At 34.7% G+C, this 12,799-nt stretch overlaps 1 protein-coding gene across 1 annotated transcript; it reads right to left on the reverse strand.

Moving 5' to 3' along the window:
* Positions 1-514: 514 nt before the first annotated feature.
* LOC128217553 (peroxiredoxin-like 2A) lies at positions 515-4,332 on the reverse strand. Its single transcript, XM_052924758.1, has 6 exons — positions 4,211-4,332; positions 3,075-3,278; positions 2,864-2,938; positions 2,512-2,646; positions 2,036-2,171; positions 515-1,685 (listed from the first exon to the last, which is right to left on the reverse strand). The coding sequence occupies exons 2-6, from the start codon at positions 3,237-3,239 to the stop codon at positions 1,558-1,560; spliced, it is 639 nt and encodes a 212-aa protein (XP_052780718.1). The 5' UTR covers positions 3,240-3,278; positions 4,211-4,332; the 3' UTR covers positions 515-1,557.
* Positions 4,333-12,799: the final 8,467 nt, after the last annotated feature.

Genomic DNA, 12,799 nt, shown 5'->3' on the forward strand with positions numbered 1-12,799 from the left:
ATGTTATCAATTTTCACAGTACTGTAGAGAACACTGTGAATGTGTGTTGCATAAGATTCATGCTGTTATTGGCAAGTTTAAGGTCATACTTGGATGTCAATGTTGTGTCTCAGCAAAATCTAAAAGCTCTACTATTAAAGTAATATGAGAGCTATACTACTCGCCCAGGTGAAGGGCATCACACCTTTGTTAAGGCTTTACATGTTAGCACATTTCAGCAACTTTTAAGTCTTGATAAATTGAAAACTAAGATTTTGCATGTAAAAGGACTGCCAAGTGCCATGGAAGGTGCATCGCACTCAAAAATTGTGCTATTTATCTCAAAAGATCAAGTCAATATTGTTCACTATGGACTTCATAGCAAAACTTCTTGTCTCAGCCATGACATTATTATTCATGGCAATTCAAACTTTACAGAATTGTACAATACCATGGTAAGGCGTGTTTCATACAAGATTTGTTCTTTTATCTCATAGGTCAAGTTTATACTGGTCATAGTTATGACTTTCATTGAAACAATTTACAATTTTATTATCAAAAACATGCTATATAACATTTAATCTTACTACTTAAGAGTCGCAATGTGTTAAAGACTACCTCCGAACTGAAGTAACATCTATTCACAAACATAATATTTTGTTCATGAATTTCATAAACTCAGCAGAAATAGTCTATACCACGGACCTTATTACATGTGTAATGGTATACAAACTATACATACAATTTTTTCATACAATATTAAATTCAAGCACTTCAAAAACACAACGTGATTTTCATACCATACTTTAATACGATTTCACATAAAAATATAATTGGCATTAATTCATAACCATAATATTGATAAACAAAACCTGAGCCAAAAGACGTATTTGAAAAAGGTGAAGCAACAATGTAAGTCATCTTAAAAGGATTTTAATACTTAAATCCCAGTTCATAAAAAATGGCATTAATTTACATGGCAGTGTCTGCTAAACTTAACCATGGTAGCAATTCTAAATTGCTCTGCTGGATATTACCATGGTAGGAATTATACAAGGTTCAGCTCAATATCATCATGGTAATAATAGTATATTGTTCTGCTTGTACCATGGTAGCAATTATATATTGTCCCAACTTGATATTGCCATGGTAGTTATTCTACATGGATCTGCTCAATGGGCAATGTTCATGGTCCAGTGTAAACATTTACAAGATTTATTTCCATGGATTACAATTTAAACTAAACTATCCAGGTGGAAATACACACTAATTATTTATTTAAAAGGACTTCCCTTGGCCTGCAACAAAAACAACACGCTGTTCTTTGGAGAAACCTTATGGATAGTATTTACTACTACTATACTGATCATAAATAGGCATGTATTTACTTCCTAATATTACCGTAAAAGGTTTAACAGAAATATATTCCAATAACTATACATTCATGTCAAAAATATTATTGCCTGAATTGAATGTATCAATATTTTTTAAAACTTTGAAGATAAAACTTTGTCCCGGTTAAGGTAAGGGAATAACAATAAATACAAACAACCATGAAACAAAATAACATTGTCTTCACTATGACTTGGGTAAATTTGACCTCTGGATGGCCTCTCTGACCATGTCAAGGTTTGCAATGTCTCCTATCTTCATTTCATTATGCTGGAATAAGACACCCTGATCTCCTGGCCCCACCACAAACACGGCTGCAACAAATTGAAAACAAGTGTCATATATAAATAATATACATGTATATACAAGCTACCGAGACATTTGATAATGATTACAAAGGATTAAGAGTAACCTTTCTTTTGATGAAATTGCTACTACCTTTTAATTTTATTAATCATTTATTTATTCTTTTACCCCAATTTGCAAACCTATTCTTCTATAATTCCTACCAAAAAATTGAAAAAAACAAGATGTGAAATTTGTTCACAACAAATTGAAAACCTTGATAAAGCTGAGTGTACACAAGCCATGTTAATATTTCATCTACTGTCTGTGGATGAGTGCCTCCAAAAAGTATTTTTCACCATACTGACAAAGAAGTTACCTCCAAGCAGTCGACCCTCTCCTTTCAAATTGCCTGGGACGCCTTTTTGCCAGATACTGAACACTTGCCACAGTGACTCGTAGTTAAAAATTCCAGGAATGTTCATCCATCGCTCGTGTGGACCATAAAATCGGCGCTGAAGTCAAATTTCCTAAACAATCAATAGCTCTTCTTTTCATTGACCTACAAAAACTACCGTACAATTTATTTTTGGAAAAAAAAGTTAAGCTTTAAACTTGTTTAATTGAAAAATTGCTTTCACTGAAATTGTTTACTCTGTAGAAGTTTTCATTTGTATGGTTGTCATTTCATTGGAACTAATTCACTAAAATAATATCAACACGAAACGCTAGCAATATGTTGCATAATTAATACATACTGGTAAAATATGGACTGAACAGCTAAAACAAAGTAACATGTACATCCCAGTATGTTTACAACAGACAATGCCTTGAGTAATCTGTATGCATGAATACCTCAAGGTCCAGATAGACATCTCCCTTGATGAAGGGTTTGAAGTCGTCTGCACCGAATGCCTCATGGACCACAGCATGCAGGCGGACACCGCGGGCCTCCATCTCCGGTAGGAGAGACGACAGGCCCTCAGCTTCCTGAAATACAGGCAAAAATCAAGGTATAATCCTAAGACACTTGCAAATGGATAATTGACTCAGATATTTTATAAACCCGAGAAGAATGTAAATAATGTTGTGACAGAATGTTTGGATTTGAGTGTAGCTTGGTCTAAGAAAATACATGAGTATGTTCAACATACCAGGTAATATGAAACATTCTTAGGAAATGACAAAAATCTTAGGAATCACTTACCGCCCTACACAAAGATCATCCAGGCCTTCGGACAGCCATTATAACTGCCCCACGATTACTCCAGAGTTCACTTGCCTAAATTGAAACAAATAATCTTTATTTGGGAAGAAATAACAACATAAAACTAATACAAAAGGTGCGTAAGACATGTATACACATGTACATCATCTCATGTATATTATAAGTATGCAAAATGCAAATAACTACTTACACTAAAGTTACGTTTCTGTTCATCCAATGATTGTAGTTTGCTTTCTGCCAGATACTGCAGAGAGGCTGCTTGGGGTTTGGTAACCATGGTGGCTGCCAGGTTGCAGATGATGGAAGCACCTGCCCCAACAGCTGCTAGACCCATAAACAGTTTTGGCAGGCCCATACTGCCTGCACGTGGGTTACTGGGTGTTAACACTCAGTCCTAAAAGTAAAACCATTTATGTATATTTCTAAATGAAGTTTACTCATAAGAAAATATATCTGATAAAAAAATAACAGATCTGGATGATACTTACTGAAAAAAGCAACATATTTCTGAGTTCTACTTTCCAACTTGCTAAGGCTTTACCATGTTATATATGTAAGTATGGTATATATTAGATTTCACCTTGTTATCAATCTACACTCAGAGAGCCTCTTTAATAGTCGAATTAGTGTGGCAAGAAGGAAAAGAGCTCCTGCAATTACATTTGCAGAAGTATCCTAAATTATGACCTGCACTAGAAATATTCGTTGAGGCAAGGGAGGCGCATCTCCCCAACCGCAATAATGGTCTACCGTAAGAAAACTATTTCTGACAAAATGGTAGAAAGAGTATGCATAGAAAACACAATTTAAAATGCACCAATTTAGTATATATATATATATACAGTATTCCTTTTGGTGTTTGCACAGTTGACAAAAGCATATTCTGTATTATGTTTTCCTAGCATAACTATCCTATCTACACATACATTAAAACATATGCTAGGAAAACAGTTCTGTGGGTTTTGGGGGGAGGGGTGGGGTGGGTGGAGGGCACATATCTCCAGCTGCATCCCAAAGTTATCGATACCCTTGTAGTCTCTGAGTCAAAATCTCGACTGCCACTGACACGTTTCCAGACTGTGACCTAAATGCATGCATTTTTTCTTAATTCTTAAATGCTACAATTTACTGTATAGTTATTTGATGGAAGAGAGTGACCTCTTGTGGGCATCATATTTCTAAAATACAAATGATACATTTTTTTTTATAAAACAAGAACAACTTTGATACCTGATAAATTTAAACTTAAAAGCAAAATGATGACGAGTAAAACGTTTTTAAAATCTGTATTAAGACTGCGAGCTGACACTTGTTTTTAATACTTACCCGTTAATCACTTTAATATTAACACACTCTGCCCTTTCCTGAAATCCACTGTGGAATGGATGTTAAAGTCTATACTGTACACAAGCAACAGCGATAAGGTACTAGCATCTCTGACATTAAACTCTATACACTTACAATTTAATGTCGTAAAACATTTCAACATAATTTTCAACACGAATTCTTATTTTTAAATGATATTGAAGATAAAAAAAAAATGACATTTAGATTATGCATTAGAAGAAAATTGTATTTTAAATTTGACACGCAAATATCACATCTGTGCAAAAAAACGGGCACCGAAGTGGACATTTTTCAACGGCTAGAAGCAAATTCCGGCAGACTTAACAAACTTAGAACTGATTTTTAAATCTTTTATCAGATCAAATGTTAACTATTGTCCTATCATTTTGCATTATTGTGTAGTAAGAAAAACATTGAAAAATTAGAAAACTTCAATACAGGGCCCTTCTTATGAAATTATGTACAGTCTCATAGTTATAAAATTTTAACTCATATCAATTTAATCCGTATATACCAGTACAGTTTAAGCTACGCAAACATGTAGTTAATATTCCTATACAGTAGGGTAAGAACTTCCATATACAATATATGTCAAAAAATAAATTTCCTGTTACATGTGTCGTTTTAACTAAAGCTGTACATAGTTTTATAAAAATGTAAGCTACTTGTGCTTTACATTGCTGTCTACCATTATTTCTTTTCGGTGTAATCATGGCAGTTGTATCTCATGTACAATTCATCAAGAACATTTTGAGCTGTATGTCTATTTATTTTCATTGTTTTTTTAAGTAGTTTTACCTGCTTGTAGACTTCTTGTACACTGCTCAATACTTGATGTGCTGTGGTAGTATTGTATAGTGTAAATATTAATGTCTTAGCTAAATCGGAAGCGTTTATGCTTCAAAGTTATTAGACCCTTTGCGCCTAATCTCCATTTACAGTTTTTACCATGCTCAACTCTATATTTATCCTGCATTTAATTTCATTCTGAAAGTACATTTTACTTCTCATTTGTCAAAATTACTCAGATATATCATATGTCTCCAATGCCATGTGCTTTGCAATGTCTTTTGTACTTTTTCGCAATCAGCTTTTGTATTGATCGAAATTAGATATATTTGCATTTTTAGATTTTAGTTAAAAAAAATCACTGAATATCAATTCAAACATAAGCATAACGTCTGAATAATCTTGTAAGCATATTTTAATAAACACATTTGTTAGTCACATGTGTTATATTTTATTATTCTCGTATGTTTATAATGCTCTAGATATCTATTTAGAATCGGTTTATTTATAAATAATCATATGATATCGTTTATATCTGAACTTTTTTGCTAATACTATTTAATTATATACTTATTTTAATGCATTTATTATCTTCCAGATTCTGTGTTGCATTATTGATATGGTATTTGTTTTGCACTTTGTCGGAAAATAGCTGTGCGAGCCAATATTGTAAGTAACGTTAACTACATTTACTTGTATCTTGACTCTACAAAATTATTAATTGGATGATTTAACTATCTACCTGTAGACATATATATATATATATATATATATATATATATATATATATATATATATATATATATATATATATATATATATATATATATTCACACTTAGACATATTCAGCCGCGCCATTGATGTTATTACATTAAAATTTTAAAATTCGTCTTGTCATTATTTATGCATCAGTCAATTGTAACCACGCCTCCCCCCCACGGACCCGACACTACGGGGCCACATTAAATGTTAAAACACGACGCATATCCCCGATATACCCTCGGACCTTGGAGGCCGTGTATGTCCACAATGGAGCAGTCAACTGGTGGCAGTCAACATTTCGCCGGTTTACTTTACACCATTACCTTATATTTGTATAGTCTATTGTCTGACAGATTATTGTATAGAGAGCAACGTTAACGTCCGGGGTATAGCTTACATAATATTATATCTATATAGGACATCGCTTAGGCAAAAAAATGGTTCGGTAAGAGTTACATCCTTTTCAAAATACGTAGGGTAGGTAGGCTTTTTTATTAGGCTTTATATGAGAAAGTTATCTTCATCATTGGAGAATGGTGTTAAAGAAACTTCTGTTACAGCGTTCAATGTTTTAAACTACAGTACATATTAAAACACACATATTTACACCGCAACTTCTATTCCTTAAATTAAACATGAAAAACCCAATGTCAAGTGGTTAACAAATCTCGATGCGGTGATAAAGCTACTGTAGTGAACGTTCAGGGATACATTTTAATAATTTTACTGGTGACATGTGGTCACGGTACATGCATCCCTGTCTCGAGAATCGTTCAAAGACTTAATGATGCCCATTTAGCCTGACCTTACTGTAGGTGGTGACCGTACGCCGTACATTGTTTAGAAACCAGGAGAAAAAATGTCAGCGCCAAGTGAGATGATACGTTTTCTACATCGCCCATTCCAGCGCCCAATTTTCCTTGTACATAATTAATGCGCAAGTCAATTGTAACCACGCCCCCCCCCCCCCCCCTGGTCCGGGGATTAGCGGGGACTTTGACTTCGGTCCAGCCAAGCCCGGGTAAACTGCTAGCAAAATCCCCGTCAAATGCCCCCTAACCCCATGGACCCCGTTGGAAATAAGCTTTTGTACTTGTGCAAATCTTTACGGGTTATCCTGTGCAATGTACGTCATTTATTATGTTAAACTTTATTTGGTAAAACTTTATTTGGTAATAAATTCGATAGCTTTATCATTAACACTAGAAGTAATTCTTGTTTTAGTAGATCTAGTATTATGTATCTCATGTTAAACTTTCTGTGATATAACTTATTAGGACTCTAAATATCAGGCAAATACAATATGTGATATATCTTATATTGATGTAAAATGTACTGTTATTGACATAATGCACGAATAAAACTACTACTACTACTACTACTACTACCCCAGGAACCCAAGATAAGGCCCATTCCCCGCTATTTTTGACGCGAAGACAAAACCACCGCATGCATGGAAGGTAAAAACACGGTCCATTTCCGAGCCCGGCAATCCCCGGTATACCCCTGGACCTGGGGGCGTGGTTGTATATATATATGTAAAGATCACTTCTTTCAATAAGCAGACGGAGCTGATGATCACAGAACTTCGTTATAAGATCATCAGGGCCAATTGTTGCATATTTGATGCTTAAAAGTTCTAAATGTATTTTGTTTTGTAAAAAACATGTTAGTCGCAAATTATCATATAGACTTTATACTGTGGAACATATCCTTCGTTAATGATTGATATTTTATAAAATTACCATCCTTGATTGTCATTGAACATACATTCCAAACACAAAATACCCGATTACCGTCGGCCATATATTTGCGAATGAAAATAAATCCTGACTAAAGTCAATTTTATTTCAATGATATATATCGAAAGCATATAATAACTCCGGCATTTCATAAAGTATCCTCGGCAATTCTCAAGAAGAAGACGCATTAACACAATGACACTTTACCTATATAATAAGCTCATTCATAAAACAGGCCCATATGGCGTCAAAAAGTTAACGTGTTTTCTGATGATTTTGCACGTGCATTTCAAGTTACGAAAGCACATTTAAACTCACTATTTATGCAATTTCTTTTAATAATGGATAAACATATCTAGAAAACACTCCCCAAACTATGCTGTCCGTTTAGTCTAATAGTAAATGATATATCGAAATACATGAAAACACACTCAAAATGACTGCAAAATGCATATGAACATCACGCATGGGTGTCATTGATCCCAGGAGCTGATCCAGGAATCGACTCGACGCTAGAGGGGATGTAACACAGGGAATAAACCTTTTGAATTGCGCCCTTTCCTCAGAACCGAAATTTAGTGATTTAAAGTGTTGGCAATGGGGGTTTAAGAGTACTTTCCCAAGAAAATGGCGCATTTTGCGCGTATATTACCTTTTTCTACTATATTGAAATAAAAAGTAAAAAACAAGTAGTGGATCTGTATGTAAACAAACAAATCGTCTAACGGTTGTGTACATACACGTGGTCTTTTGTGGAGAAAGCATGCCCAGATATTTTCTTTTTGGAGTATGCTGTTAAAATAAATGTGATCCTGTTTTTAAAGAACGATGCATTAAGTATTGAGTTTGAATGTTCTTTCGTAGATGTGCACTTTTCTCTCTTTGTAGAGCTTGTTCAGAACATGCTCTGCTTCTTCTGGGGCTGTCATATGTGCATTTTCTAGGTATTTTCGAATGATATCAACTTACGGTTTATATAACCCCTTCTTGTCCATCTAATTTTGCGTTCTGGCTGGTAACGAAACATGTTATGTCCATCGAGATCGAAAACATTAAAATGGTCAATTACTGAGAGAGGGGACAAACTGCAGTTGGTCTAATAGAGCCATCATTTCAAAGGATGGGTTATTGTGGATTGTTAAAACATTACGGTTGGTAATCAAAGTTATTCTCTAAACAGATTTGGCATCTAGGAAAACAACTAAACACACAGTTCCCGAATTGGGTGATGTGTCTGACACAGTGTTAGTCTGTGGATTGGGTTTGTACGTTAATTTTAGGACGTCATCGCTCAATTTATGGGTGTTGGTCGCAATGTGAGCAGATACATACAAGTTCATAGTGCACACGTTTAAGGTGCGCCTGTGTATATTTCTGATACACGGGAGCCCATTTAATGTCCTGCCCGTAAGACGATTAGTTGTTTAGTGAGACGGGGAATCGAAACGAAAGCGCCTTGGCCAACAGTCAAAAATGAATACACAAGACTACCAGGGTCCACTACTTGTGCCCGTAGCAAAAAAAATCCTGTTCTATATTTCAAACAATAAAAAACACACCACAAAACCATTTACCCGCAGAACAGCGTGCTTTGTTTATCCACTGTATCAGCTTAATGCGGAGAACATTGGAAACAAGTTATATCAAATTTAGTTTCAGAGTGGACACGAAACGAGTTACATATGACACTATAGGAAAACACATGTATTTTGGTGTTGCTGGCGACACCAGGGAGTAAAGTTTAGGGTGTTGTTCGCGACAACAGGGAATAATAATAATAATATAATTATCTATATTTGGTAAACATTTTGTGATAATTCATTTATATTAGCTTCGGTCCATCACCATTTCACCTAACAAGAGCCGTCGTAAGACAGCGCGCTCGACTACGCCGCTTTAACTTAGAATACAATAACGATGTAATAATACCAAGTTTGGTCTCTTTATGTAAAACCCAACTAAAATTATTCGATACATAAGGTGACTTTGATGCTGCCCTCCCACCAGCCCGCCCAAACAATGACGCAAGTCATTCAAATAACTTGATTTCCCATGATGAAAATCTGGTTAAGAATATACAAATATGCCTTTCAAAGGAAATTTAAAAAAAATCAAAAAAAATCAAGGGCCATAATTTTTATTTAGGCTGTTTCTTGTTGTAAGATGGTCGTAAATAATTTTGAATTTTATTAAGTGCATTTAATGAACGGTATAGAAGTTTTTTTATTAAAATCCCAACTTTCCCTTAACTTTTACTTGCCTAAAACTTTAACCTAAGTCAATCAGGGGCCATAACTTGTATTAAGGATATGGAGTTATGTAACCTCATTGGGTAATGGTCCTGAACAATTGTGTGAAGTATTAAGTCAATTGAATGAAGCGTATAGAAGTTATTAAACAATATCCCAACCTGCCCTAAAACTTTAACCTAAGTTCCATAGTCAATCAGGGGCCATAATTTGTATAAAGGATCATATGGAGTTATCTTACCTCATTATGTGATGGCTCTGAACATCTGTGTGAAGTATTAAGTCAATTGATTGAATGGTATTGGAGTTTTAAGTGAAAATCCCAACTTGCCCTAAAACTTTAACCTGCCCTAAAACTTTAACCTAAGTCAATCAGGGGCCATAACTTGTTTTAGGATACTATGGAGTTATGTAACCTCATTGTGTGATGGTCATGAACAACTGTGTGAAGTATTAAGTCAATTGAACAAACGATATAGAAGTTATTAATAAATATTCCAACTTGCCCTAAAACTTTAACTTAAGTTCCATAGTCAATCAGGGGCCATAATATGTGTAAAGAATAATATGAAGTTATCTAACCTCATCATGTGATGGCCCTGAACAACTGCGTGGAGTATTAAGTCAATTGAATATAGGGTATTGGACTTATAAGTGAAAATCCCAACTTGCCCTAAAACTTTAACCAGACGCCGACGCCGACGCTGGGGCGAGTAGTATAGCCCACATATTCTTCGAATAGTCGAGCAAAAACGGACACTAAATTATTACTACATGACATAACAAAAACAATATTTTATGGGATAAAATAATTGATAATCAACGAAGTTTGCGACCTTAAACTTTGACCTAGATACACATAGTCTTTCTGTGACGAATATTTCAACTTTCACATATCAATTTTTGGTTGGCCAGTTACCATGGTTACGCACATGAAACAAGTACTGTGAAAGTGACCTTGACCTTGGATGAACATACCTCGGTTATCTTCGTGATGTGGTTATTATCCCCCGCCGAATCGAAGATTTCGGGAGGGGGATATTGTTTTGGCGTTGTCCGTCCGTCATTCCGTCCGTCCGTCCGGTTCCATATCTTGGTAGGCATTGATCAGAAAATGTTCAAACTTGGTCAGAATGTTCCCCTTGATCATATCTCGACCTATTTAAAAGTGGGTCACATGAGGTCAAAAACTAGGTCACTAGGTCAAATCTTAGAAAAATCTTAGGAACATACTGGAGGCATTATACATGGTCAAATATTCATGAAACTTTATCAGAATGTTTTCCTTGGTGAACTCTTGGTCGTAAATAAAACTGGGTCACATATGATCGAAAATAAGGTCACTAGGTCAAATCTTAGAAAAATCTTCTCAAGAACCATATCATGGTAATGATTGGTCAAGTTATGTTCAAAATTGGTCATGATGTACCCCTTGATGAAATATGGACCACTTAAAAAAGTGGGTCACATGGGGTCAAAAACTAGGTCAGTAGGTCAAATCTTAGAAAAATCTTTGGAACATAATAGAGGCATTATACATGGTCAAATATTTATAGAACTTAATCAGAATGTTTTCCTTGATGAAATCTTGGACTTATTTAAAACTGGGTCAATTATGATTGAAAATTAGGTCACAAGGTCAAATCTTAGAATTTTTTTTTGTCTGGAATGGAAATGATCGGTCGGATTATGTTCAAACTTGATCATGATGTACCCCTTGATGAAATATGGACCGCTTGCAAAAGTGGGGCATATGGGGTCAAAAATTAGGTCACTAGGTCAAATTTTAGAAAAATCTTTGAAACACAGAAGCAATATGTATGGTCTTATATTCATGAAACTTGATCAGACTGTTTTCCTTGATGAACTCTTGGACATGTTTTAAACGGGATCACATGTGATTAGACATTAGGTCACTAGGTCAAATCTTTCAAAAATCTTGTCCGAAACTATTTGATGGTGGTGATTGGTCTGATTAAGATCAAACATGGTCAGAATGTTCTCTTAGGTTGAATTTTGACTGCGTTTTAAAAGTGGATTAATGGGTCAAAAACTTGGTCACTAGGTCATATCTTGCAGAAATCTTTGGAACACTCGAGAGGCAATACATCTGCTCTATTTTCCATGAAACTTAATCAGAATGCCTCGATGAAATCTTGGAATAGTTTCAAACTAGTAGGTCATGTGGGGTCAAAAATGAGGTCACTGAGTCAAATCTTAAAAAAACCTTGTGGACACTCTAGAGGCTGTATTTTTTGCATATATCTGGACCAATCTTCATGAAACTTGATCAGAATGTTTGCCTTGATGAAATCTTAGATTAGTTTGGAACTGGGTAGCATGGAGTCATAAACTAGGTTTCATGGTCAATTCTAAATCTAAATGTTATATATATATATATACAATAACTTTTTTTAATTCAAACAGTTGCAATCAAACTCAAAATCATATATTCATATTTATATATATATATATATATATATATATATATATATATATATATATATATATATATATATATATATATATATATATATATATATATATATATATATATTTCATCAACAACTGATTTCCATTCCTTGACTTAGCCCAATCAGGCGGGGGATATCAATTCAACGAATTTGCTTGTAATAGATATGCAAAATCTGTACCTATATATGCCGTTCTTAAAAAGATGTGTTTGCAGTGTTTCAACAAAAGCTTTTTCGGATTAGACTAAGTAACAACATTTACAATAGAACTTACTCCAATTGTTCTGCTTACTCCATGTGTAAAAATTTGTGTCGACCTTTCTTACCACTCCACTTTTTAAAGGTTGGCCTAAAATATATACAGTTTGATTGGCCGTTATTACAGAGTGGACATGAAATGAGTGGGTTCAGTAACATGGCTATGAATGACTGACGGACGTAGCGACAGACGAAGAAAAGAATGAAGCTATAGTCCTGAATCTTGGACTGAGGATGACAATTAGGGGACTCTCAAACCCATGTGTGAAACCACTGACACAACCATACACACA

Source organism: Mya arenaria, chromosome 2 (assembly GCF_026914265.1).
Source record: "Mya arenaria isolate MELC-2E11 chromosome 2, ASM2691426v1".
Classification (NCBI taxonomy): Eukaryota; Metazoa; Mollusca; class Bivalvia; order Myida; family Myidae; genus Mya; species Mya arenaria.